This window comes from Prionailurus viverrinus, chromosome F1 (genome assembly GCF_022837055.1).
Source record: "Prionailurus viverrinus isolate Anna chromosome F1, UM_Priviv_1.0, whole genome shotgun sequence".
Lineage (NCBI taxonomy): Eukaryota > Metazoa > Chordata > Mammalia > Carnivora > Felidae > Prionailurus > Prionailurus viverrinus.
Window position 1 is genome coordinate 66,777,164 of NC_062577.1, and position 12,062 is coordinate 66,789,225.

At 43.5% G+C, this 12,062-nt stretch overlaps 1 protein-coding gene across 7 annotated transcripts in view; it reads left to right on the plus strand.

The window, feature by feature from the left end:
* The window catches only part of NUP210L (nucleoporin 210 like), an 85,759-nt gene that overhangs the window by 58,420 nt on the left and 15,277 nt on the right, over positions 1 to 12,062 (plus strand). For all 7 annotated transcript variants that reach the window (XM_047841452.1, XM_047841456.1, XM_047841455.1 and 4 more), the window contains 9 exons: positions 522 to 584; positions 950 to 1,129; positions 1,739 to 1,819; positions 1,914 to 2,045; positions 4,441 to 4,599; positions 6,154 to 6,245; positions 8,336 to 8,510; positions 9,342 to 9,517; positions 10,334 to 10,551. In XM_047841452.1, coding sequence (XP_047697408.1) covers positions 522 to 584; positions 950 to 1,129; positions 1,739 to 1,819; positions 1,914 to 2,045; positions 4,441 to 4,599; positions 6,154 to 6,245; positions 8,336 to 8,510; positions 9,342 to 9,517; positions 10,334 to 10,551 — 1,276 coding nt within the window. The remainder of the gene's footprint in view (positions 1 to 521; positions 585 to 949; positions 1,130 to 1,738; positions 1,820 to 1,913; positions 2,046 to 4,440; positions 4,600 to 6,153; positions 6,246 to 8,335; positions 8,511 to 9,341; positions 9,518 to 10,333; positions 10,552 to 12,062) is intronic.

Sequence of the window (12,062 nt, forward strand, 5' to 3'; positions counted from 1 at the left end):
TTACTTTAGGTTTTTGTTTTTCTGTGTAAAAGTAATATGCTTCTGGTAGAAAATTTGGAAAGCAAAAAATAAAGACATAGCATGAAAATCACCTATAATTCCACTACTTAGAGGCAACCATTATTAATATTTTGGTGTATTTCCTTCACTTTTTCCCCATGCTTATTTTAACATGGATGAATCATACTGTTTTTTTCATTCTAATCTTATATCAAAAGTATTTTTTTATGTCACTAAAAGCTCATTGTTGGCCATTGGTAGTTGTCGAAGCTGGGTGATAGGTACCTGAAAGAGCATTTTACGATTCTCTCTAATGACCGCTTTTATTCTGATAAGTGGATATATAATTTTTAAGCATTCTCATTTATAATTTTTTGCTACTGTAAATAAAATTTATATTTATAAATGAAGTAAAATACATCTGTGTATAGGATTTTTTTCCTTAGAATAAGCTGCATGGTCATTTGTTACAAAATTGACTCTAGTCCATCCCTGTTATCTTTGTGTTTTTCTTCTTCAAGGTGTTTCCTCCATTCAGACTTGTTCCAGAGAAAATGACACTGATTCCAACCAACATGATGCAGGTGATCTCAGAGACAGGAAATACAATTCACCCTTTCTCCTCACCCCACTCTGCCTCACTCCAACACAAAACACACCCTTCTTCCTATTGGCCTGCTCTTGTCTACTCCCAGCCAAGTACAGCAGGATCTGATAAAGAACAAAATTAGTTCTTTCCTGTCCCCTAAAGAACAGGGTGTAACCTACCTCTTGGAACCCCATAGATGTTGTGTGGCACTTGGATTTCTTCTGCATTTGAGTTGATGTGGGATATGTCTCTTGGGAAGTGGGGGAAGATAAGAGGTCGAGTTGCTTGGACAGAACATTGGGAAAAGAGAGATGATTTCTCCCCATGTTCCAGGCATTCACTGGCATGTTTAAATTCCAGGTAATGTCTGAAGGTGGCCCCCAGCCCCAGTCTATCATTCACTTCTCCATCAGCAACCAGACTGTGGCTGTTGTGAATAGGAGGGGGCAGGTTACGGGGAAGGTAGTTGGCACAGCTGTGGTCCATGGCACCATCCAGACAGTAAATGAAGATACTGGCAAAGTCATTGTGTTTTCCCAGGTATTTGTTCTTTGTTCTGCTCTGCTTCTACTTTTCCAGCTGGGAACCATATTGGGGGATGTGGGGTGGTGATGAGGAGGGTGTCAGCAACCCAGGAAAACCCTTTTGAGTCCTTTACCTGACATCCTCTGAACCAAGCGTAGGAAATATGTAATCTTTAGTATATAAAAAAAACCCCACAAAAACACAGAGTATTTGGCATTGTTATAAGACATAGTCCCTATCCTTAAGAAATTGTTTAGGGGGGCGCCTGGGTGGCTCAGTCGGTTGAGCGTCCGACTTCGGCTCAGGTCATGATCTCGCGGTCCGTGAGTTCGAGCCCCGCGTCAGACTCTCTGCTGACAGCTCAGAGCCTGGAGCCTGCTTCTGATTCTGTGCTCCCCCTCTCTCTCCGCCCCACCCCTGCTGTACTCTGTCTCTCTCTGTCTTTCAAAAATGAATAAACATTAAAAAAAAAGAAATAAATTGTTTAGGGAACAAAAACAATCTATAGCATATTTTGTTGTTGTTGTTGAATGCCCCAAATAAGCACAGAGTAGTTATCGTAAGCATCTCTGCCCACTGCACAGACAGCCCCTTGTAGTCCAAGCTTGCTTCCCTGTTGAACAGGATGAAGTACACATTGAGGTGGTTCAGCTACGGGCTGTTAGGATCCTTGCACCTGCCACTCGACTCATCACAGCGACTGAGGTCAGTCAGGTGACTCCATTCTCAGTGCCTTCCGGAACGCAGTGCCAGCTGGGCAGGGCTTACAGCAGTACAGCACAGCCCCACTTCTTTTCAGATGCCAGTTTATGTTCTGGGAGTGACCAGTACCCAGACTCCTTTCTCCTTCAGCAATGCCAACCCCGGACTCACATTCCATTGGTCCATGAGCAAAAGAGATGTATTGGATCTGGTACCCAGGCATTCGGAGGTATGAATTTTTTAATAAAGTATTTTAATTAAGATATATATATATTGTTTTAGACATAATTCTATTTATTGTACACCTAATAGACTATAGTATAGTACAAACATAATTTTTATGTGCACTGGAAAACCAGAAAATTCATTTTCTTACTTTATTGCAATATTTACTTTATTGTGGTGGTCTGGGACTGAACCTGCAGTGTGTCTGAGGTGAGCCTCTACTTGGTGATAAATAGCTTTGATGGGACGCCCAGGTGGCTCAGTCAGTGATGTGTCCAACTCTTGATTTCAGCTCAGGTCATGATCTCACAGCTTGTGGGTTCAAGCCCCACATCAGGCTCTGTGCTGAGCGTGAAGGCTGCTTGGGATTCTCTCTCTCTCCCTCCCCCCCCCCCCCCCGCCTCTCTCTCTGTGTATGTGTGTCTCAAAATAAATAAACTTAAAAAAAGAAAATATGTTTGATGTGTTAATGCACATAGCATTAAGCCTTAATCAGAAACCTGAGAAAGAAAAAAAAGAAAAAGGTGGATGCTACTTTACCCACTGTCACCTGAACATCAGTTCGAGAGAGCCTGCCCGAGGTGGTCTGGGCACAGAAGCAGCCACCCAGGTCCTTGGAAGGAAGAACCTGTGGCCAGGTTACCCAGTAGGTCCTGACTCAGTACCCACAAGAATGAAGAATCAGAGGTAGAGGTAGACTTGGGAGAGAACAGAGGGGTTACAGGAGCTACGATTAATAAGGTATTTCTGGAGCCAGCTAAAAAGAAAAGAGAAGTCTAAAAAACAGCTACAAAATCTATTTGCAGCTCTTCTGAAAATATTCCTAGATCTGTAGTCTAGGGAACCTCCTGTCTGTCATGGAGTCCCCTGAGCCTAGTTATACTTGGAATGAGGAGAGAGGAAACTGTATGCAGTTGGGCAGAGTCCTGAACAGGGATTCGACTCTTTTTCTTGACTAGCAAATAGGGGTTGTGTGAGAACGGGGTGGCCTGGGCCTCTGCATCTGTCCTACATCTCCCTTCCTCCAACTTTATCTAAAGGACCACTCAGGGATGCCTGGTGGCTCAGTCGGTTAAGTGTCTGACTTGACCTCAGCTCATGTCATGATCTCACGGTTCATGGGTTCAAGCCCCACATTGGGCTCTGCACTGATGGCATAGAGCCTGCTTGGGAGTCTCTCTCCCTCTCCACCCCTCCCCTGCTCTCTCTCCCTCAAAATAAATAAATAAAAACTTTAAAAAGAAATTAAAAAAAATTTTTTTTAAAAATGAAGCACCACTCTCCTCCAAAAGAAGAAATGATTGAGAGCCACACAGTCTCCCCTCCTTCCTTAGACCCTGCACAGGCGAACCAAGGGGTGAAATGGGAAGAGAAAGGTCTCCAGCGCCCCTCATGTGGGAGGCGGCCTGTACTGTGGTGTCGCCATGTAGATCATTATAAACCACTTTGCTTTAGCATAAGACTTCCTTCCAGACAACTGATTGAGATCTGCATATAAGAAAAGGGAATTTTTATATAGGGGAGGAGGGAAAAGTGATTTTGGAACTTGGGACTCTGTGTGAGTAAAGAGAGCTAGAAGAAAGGTCTTGAGGGCTCTGGACAACAAAAAGGCAGGAGAGAGAGGATTGGAAGCAAGTGCCCAAAAGGTAGGCAGGTGTCCACTTCAACACCTGCCTTAGTGTCGGCCCTGCCTTCCCGACGGCCTTGTCCAGTCTGGGCCAGAATGGTGAGTGAAGCCGTGGGAGACAGTCAGCTAGTGTGAGCACTGCCCTAAAGCCCTAACTTTCCTTCTCATCCTCTTGCTTCCTTGCCACCACTCTGAGCTCCGGAGGGTATATTGCCTCATTTCTCCCAATTCAGGCCCTACTGTCTGAACCTATTTAGGGACTCTTCCTTCATTCCATTCCTCTGTCCATGGATGAACTTCAAGATAACATGAGCTTCTCACAGAGGCTTGCCAGAATTAGGTGAGTGCTATACACAGAGTTCACTTTAGGAGTTCCTGTGTTGTTGGGAATTTGAAAAGAAATAACACTGAGAATAATCATCGGTACCCTAGTTCTTTTCTATAGACGTATCTAGCATCTATTTTCCTTATTGTTACAACACAGAGGGAAGTGTGCAGTGATAATTAATATTTCTTTTCTTTTTAATTTTTAAATATTTATATTAGAGAGACAGACGGACAGAGCACACAAGCGGAGGAGGGGCAGAGAGAGAGGGAGACACAGAATCCAAAGCAGGCTCCAGACTCTGAGCTGTCGGCACAGGCCCTGATGCAGTGCCGGAACCCACGAACCAGCGAGATCATGACCTGAGCTGAACTCAGATGCTTAACCAACTGAACCACCCAGGTGCCCTAATTAATGACTATTTCTTAATCCATCTCTGTTTTCTAGGTTTTCCTACAGCTCCCAGTAGAGAATAACTTTGCAATGGTTGTCCACACAAAAGCAGCTGGTCGGACCAGTATCAAAGTCACTGTCCGCTGTATGAACAGTTCCTCTGGGCAGCTTGAGGGGGGTTTGTTGGAACTGTCTGATGAAGTTCAGATACTGGTAAGCTCCCAAACCTAAATCTTATTTTTACATGTCAAGGAGAAGAAGGTTCTACTCTCTTATCATCCATGAGGAGCTTGGTCTGGATAGAGGTAGAGAAATTGCTAGAGGGAGCCCTAGAACAGGCTTATAGTTTCTAGATCTTTGTCATTCTTGCTAAGTGTGTCTATATAAGTATTGCTATTAGAAAGTGTAGAACATTCAGGGAGGGGGACAATACATAAGAGACTCTCAAATACAGAGAACAAACTGAGGGTTGCTGGAGGAGCTGTGGGGTGGGGGGAGAATGGGCTAAATGGCTAAAGGGCATTAAGGAAGACACTTGTTGGGATGAGCCTGAGTGTTAAACATAGGGGATGAATCCTTCCTCTCTGCCCCCATTTCTCTCTCTCTCCATCTCTCTCTCAAAAGTAAATAATAGGACATTTAAAAAATTAAAAAAAAAAACAACCCATAGGGGATGAATCACTGGAATCTACTCCTGAAATCATTATTGCACTTTATGCTAACTAACTTGGATGTAAATTAAAAATAAATAAAGAAATAGAAAGTGTAGAACATGCACTCTCCTCAACTCCCCACACAATGAACATGGGATATGAAACCATAATAACTAAAGAGGGATTCATTTCTGAACTGCTCTGCCTAACACGGATATTATGATATCATCCACTTAGCTATATTCACAGATTTAGAAGGAGATTTAAGCCTAACTTCCGGGAAGGTGTGGAAACACAGACAGTTGGTTTCTACAGGTGTTCTCAGGCTGAAAGCTAACTGGCCTGGTTGTTGTTAGAGTTCAAAAGAAAAATTGTCATTTATGGGGGGCGAATAAGTTTGTTTACCTCTCAATTTGGGCCTGATTTTTTTTTCTTTTTCTATTTTTTTCCTTTATTTTGGCTTTGTTTCTCTGGTTCGGTGAGGGGCAGAGGAAAGAGCACTTTCCTAGGAGGTAGAAAACCTGAATAGTGTCCTTTGCTAATTTGTTATTATAGGTTTTATGTTCTCAAATCTGTATTCGGGGTACCGGAGCTAAAATTAGAAAATTCAGAATTATTTTAATACTTAATATCTAAGTGATACAGGGAATGTGGTCCATGTGAATATTGTCGGAAGCAGGACTAATACTAGATTTGTGCTGTAGAATACCGAGGTATGGGGCACCTGGGTGGCTCAGTTGGTTAAGCGTCCGACTTCAGCTCAGGTCACGATCTCACGGTCCGCGAGTTCGAGCCCCACGTCAGGCTCTGGGCTGATGGCTCAGAGCCTGGATCCTGCTTCCGATTCTGTGTCTCCCTCTCTCTCTGCCCCTCCCCCATTCATGCTCTGTCTCTCTCTGTCTCAAAAATAAATAAACGTTAAAAAAAAATTAAAAAAAAAAAAAAGAATACCGAGGTATGTTTGAAGTGTGGCTCATTTGGAAAGGAGCGTCGTGGATGGACCCTTAGACTGTGCTGAAGTAAGGTGGATGTGGGTTTGTAGTTGTCAGTTTGTGAGCAGAGGTCACCATTTGTCTTCTCCGGAAATGAGGAAGAACTCATTTTCTCATTATAGGTGTTTGAAAAACTCCAACTGTTCTTTCCAGAGTGCCAGCCTGAGCGAATTCTGATGCCCATGAATTCCCAGCTCAGACTGCACACCAACAGGTGAGGAGAATGGAGAAGGGCAGGCCAGGTTGTTAACCTTACCCTCGGGAAAACATTGAACATGGAAAAAACTGTTGCCTTCTAGGTGATTTTTCTAACACAAATAATAATTTTTTTTTAGTTGAAGGGAAATTCATGTAACATCAAATTAACCATTTTAGAGCGGACAGTTTGGTGGCATTTAGTGTATCACAGTATTGTGTAGCCGACACCCCTCTCTAGTTCCAAAATATTTTCATCATCACCACAGGATCACCCATCAGCAGTCACTCCCTGTCTTCCCCCACCCTCTCAGCTTCTGGCAACCACTGTATGAATGTGGATTTCACTTACGTGGAATCATGCAGCGTGTGTGTGACCTTTTGCATTGGCTTCTTTCAGTTAGCATGTTTTCGAGGCTCATTTCCATTATAGTATGTATCAGTATTTCATTCTTTTTTATGACTAAGTAATACTCCATGGTATGGATATAACATCTTTAGTTTATCCTTTAATCTGTTGTCAAACATTTGGGTTGTTTTCACCTTTTGGCTGTTGCAAATAGTGCTGTTATGAGCATTCACATACAACTATTTGTTTGAATACCCGTTTTCAGTCCTTTTAGCTGAATAATTTTTTAATGATAAATATGTGATGGGATTTGATTTTTAAAGACATGGGCAGACCTAAAGTGTAAGACAGGAAGCCATCAAAATTCTAGAGGAGAAAGCAGGCAAAAACCTCTTTGACCTCAGCTGCAGCAGCTTCTTACTCAACATGTCTCTAGAGGCAAGGGAAACAAAAGCAAAAAGTAAACTATTGGGACCTCATCAAAATAAAAAGCTTCTGCACGGCGAAGGAAATAGTCAGCAAAACTAAAAGGCAACTGATGGAATGGGAGAAGATATTTGCAAATGACATATCAGATAAAGGGTTAGTATCCAAAATCTATAAAGAACTTACCAAACTCAACACCCAAAAAACAAATAATCCAGTGAAGAAATGGGCAAAAGACATGAATGGACACTTTTCCAAAGAAGACGTCCAGATGACTAACAGAAACATGAAAAAATGCTCAACATCACTCATCATCAAATACAAATCAAAACCACAATGAGATACCACCTCATACCTGTCAGAATGGCTAACATTAACAACTCAGGCAACAACAGATGTTGGCGAGGATGGGGAGAAAGAGGATCGCTTTTGCACTGTTAGTGGGTATGCAAACTGGTACAGCCACTCTAGAAGACAGTATGGAGGGTCCTCAAAAAATTAAAAATAGAATTACCTTACGACCCAGCAATTGCACTACTAGGAATTTATCCAAGGGATATAGGTATACTCTTTCAAAGGGGCACATGCACCCCAATGTTTATGGCATCACTATTGACAATAGCCAAAGTATGGAAAGAGCTAAAATGTCCATCGACAGATGAATGGATAAAGAAGATGTGGTACATATATACAATGGAGTAATACTTGGCAGTCAAAAAGAATGAAATCTTGCCATTTGCAACAACATGGATAGAACTAGATTGTATAATGCTAAGCGAAGTTAGAGAAAGACTTCACTTACACGTGGAATTTAAGATACAAAACAGATGAACATAAGGGAAGGGAAGCAAAAATAATATAAAAATAGGGAGGGGGCAAAATATAAGAGACTCTTAAATACAGAGAACAGAGGGTTGAAGGGGGGGGTCTGGGTGGGGGCATGGGCTAAATGAGTGATAGGCATTAAGGAGAGCACTCTTTGGGATGAGCATTGGGTGTTGTATGTGGGGAATAAATCACTGGATTCTACTCCTGAAACCATTATTGTACTATATGCTAACTTGGATGTAAATTAAAATAAATTTTTTTTATAAATAATAAAACCTAAAAATAATAAAATAAAATAAAATAAAATAAAATAAAATAAAATAAAATAAAAGACACGGGCATAATCCAAAGGCAGACTTTTGCTTAAGGAACAAATGAGCACATAACATGGAGAATGGCAGGCATTTTCCTCAGAGTACAGCTCTAACGGGGATCCTGGCAATCCCTACTCCTTTCTTTCTGGTCAGAGCCCCCAAGAGATGCTACTTGTTCCATTTGTTCCCTAGAGAAGGGGCCGCCTTTGTGAGTTCCCGTGTTCTCAGGTGCTTCCCTAATTCATCTGTCATCGAGGAGGATGGTGAAGGGCTTCTGAAAGCCGGTTCCATTGCAGGCACTGCCGTGTTGGAAGTCACTTCTGTAGAACCTTTTGGAGTCAACCAAACAACCATAACTGGAGTTCAGGTGAGTTCAAGGACTTACTCACAAAAATAGAAGTAATTACCATGGCCTGAGAGGCAGATTTCCTGGTTTGAGAACTAGAAACTTCTCTGGGAGTCAGAACAAACTGGAAGATAAGACACTCTTGATGTGGGTACAGGCCATCAAATTAAAGTGGTCTTTAGAGGCCTTGCCACAAAAGGGATTAGCCTCAACTTGGCACACTTCTGAGCAGCTTTGGCAAAAGGATGTGGGAGAAGGGTGGAGCTATTGCTATCAAAATTAGGCTTTGATATTAGAATTTAAAAATTTAGTCTAACACACAAAAAAGTATTTTGTAAGCATCAAATACCTCCCATATTCCAGCCACTGTGTTCTCTCATGTGTGTTAATCTCTTCTGACTAGCACAGAAACCCTGTGAGATCAGCATCACTATCTGCACTGAGCTGATAGTAAATCTGAGACCTAGCATGGTTAAATGAGGCTCTGAAGGGTGGGGCGGGGGGTGCAAAGCTGGGCTTCTCCGCTGCTTCACACCTTATCTCGCACAGTGTGAAAACCCAAGCTACAGTATTCTTGGTAAATGATCAGTTCTGTAGCAATCAGTATGGAGGAGCCCTCTGCACAAAACAGGTGAAGTGTCTGCAGTCTTTTCCTCAGGAAGCTCCAGCTTCTCTCCACACTCCTGCAGCTTTGAGAACTAAGGAGCCATTTCCTGTACTGTCCCATTTCTTACTACTCTGATTTAAGTCCTCTCACGTCAGGAGCTGCTTCCCGTGAAAGCAGCACACCGTTTATTGCGGACTGTTAACTTCATCCGTCACTGCTCCTCTCCAATGGTCCTTCCCCCGCAGGTGGCACCAGTGACATACCTGCGGATGAGCAGCCGACCTGTGCTGTACACAGCCCGCGGGAGGACTCTGGCAGCCTTTCCTGTGGGTGTGTCACTCGCCTTCACTGTCCAGTTTTATAACAGCATCGGAGAGAAATTCCACACACACAACACCCAGCTTCATCTGGCTCTGAACAGGTGTGGGGCCAAAGGAGTGGTGTGCATGCTGTGGTAGAAGTTGTGCGGATGGGCTAGGGTTATACGGTGTAACTCCAGTAAATTCCTGTCGTGCTCTCTACTCAGAATCTGATCTTTATTTTTTTCATTAGGATGGAAAACACCAGGATGGTGTTGGCTGGTTAATGAATAATTTCAGGGTGTCTTGAGTCTGTCAAGCCCTAATTCACACAAAGCTCCCATAGGGAGCTGGTTGGAGTATTATTACCAAAAGCTGTACTGGAGGGGCACCTGGGTGACTCATTCAGTTGGGCGTCTGACTCTTGATTTTGGCTCAGGTCATGATCTCACCATTTGGGGGATCGCGCCCCACGTCAGTCTCTGTGCTAAGGAGCCTGCTTGGGATCCTCTCTCCTCCCTCCTTACCCCTCCCCCACTTGCACACACTCTCTCTCAAAATAAATAAGTAAACTTAAAAAAGGAAAAAAGCTGTACTGGAAAACAAATTCTTAATTTAAAAAAAGGGGCTTACTGGCTACTCTGTGTATGAAGGTAATAGACCTGACCCCTGGCCACCCCTTGCTTGCCCTCCACCATAGAACTCTTTCTCAGGATCCCTGCCTGGCTCAGTAAAGCACGTGACTCTTGATCTTAGGGTTGTGAGTTCGAGCCCCATGTGGGGTATAGAGGCCACTTAGATCAATAAAAAACTTAAAAAAGAATTCCTTCTGAACCTTTGAGCTGTTGAACAGAAAATGCTGTGAGCAGAGCTCTGCCACCAGAACTGTGTCCTAACTGTGATTTTCAGAGATGTCTGCCTTTCTCGTTTCCTTTCAGAGATGATCTGCTCCTGATTGGGCCAGGGAGTGGGAACTACACTTACATGGCTCAGGCCGTGAGCACGGGGGTGACGCTTTTGGGAATCTGGGACCGGAGGCACCCAGGTGTGGCAGATTATGTCCCTGTTGCTGTGGAGCACGCCATCGAACCAGACACCCAGCACACCTTGGTTGGAGACGTCATCTGCTTCAGGACTCACCTCCTCAACCATGACGGTCTGGACACCTTCCCTTTCTTAACTGTACAGTCGACAGGATGAGAAAGCACTCATTCCTTAGACAATTTTTTCAAAATGATTTAAAATTTTTTCTTAATGTTTATTTATTTTTGAGACAGAGAGAGACAGAGCATGAACGGGGGAGGGCCAGAGAGAGAGGGAGATGCAGAATCTGAAACAAGCTCCAGGCTCTGAGCTGTCAGCACAGAGCCCAACGCAGGGCTCGAACTCACGGACCGCGAGATCATGACCTGAGCCAAGGGCGGATGCTTAACCGACTGAGCCACCCAGGCACCCCTCAAAATGATTTTAAATCTGAGGACCTAAGGGCGCCTGGCTGGCTCAGTTGGTAGAGCATACAGCTCTTGACCTTGGGGTTATAAATTCGAGCCCCACGTTGGGTGTAGAGATTACTTAAAAAAATAAAATCTTTAAAAATCTGAGGGCCTCTCTGAGAAATAAGAAATTGTGTACATGTTAACTGATCTGTTTACTGCCCATTTCTCAGAGGCCAGCCAATTAGAAATCAGCCAGGAATATGGATCATGCACCTCCTGAACACATAACTTGCTATATTACCATGTAGACGTTACAGTTACCTTGCCTTCTCCCCCATTCCCAGCTTCTGAAGGAGGATAATTGATAAATTGAAGAGCAGTAAAGGATGAAATAAAAGGAAGGAAAGGGCAATAAGGCTTTAGTTCCAAGAACTGACTGAGCACACAGCTTTGTGAGGGACATTTGAAGGCCTAACTCTTAAATATATCCTCACTCTAATAAGGTTTGGCCTCGTACTGGGCTGAACTATACTGGTCATCAGCAAAGCGTTTCATCCTCAGAAGTACTGTTGAGTTCAGGAAGATCAGTCTTTGGTTAGGAAGTGAGTATTGATTCTCTGGGTTTACAGAAAGCACACTGCAAAGTGGTGGACCCTGCCTGTGTACATTGAAATCATCCATCCAAGTTGGACCGGCAGGGATGGTATGGGTTTGGCTTTGTAAACTCTTCTGGGAACTGTGGATACATGTGTTTGAGTACTGTGATGTGATGTGGGGCCAGACTCTGTATATTTAGGGCTTGATGCAGGGGGCGGCCATTCAGCCCAGGTCAGGCCCCCCAGTCCCATAATGACTGATTTGCAAGGAATCACTACTAACACCTAATCTAGGGCCAGTGAGCTAACCCTGCTTTAGGATTGAAAGAGTTACAAATCATCAAGAGATGATTGTTCATCTCTTGTCAGTGAAACAACACTTTCACTTTACCCCTTTGCTGGGTTTTGTCAGGATTGTCCCTCTGTCTTCCATTCTGGAATTAATTGGGCATCCTGAATCTATACTGCCTATGGATGACCAAATGCTGGGATCTGTGATCTAACACAAACTCAAGGTTGTGTTCCTCTGCCACCTTGAGACTTAAGCCAAAGCAACAAAACTTCTCTCCTGCAGTCTTGCAGTCTTCTGCTGGTGTCTGTCCTCCAGTAACTGAAAGAGAATTACCCCTGTGTGT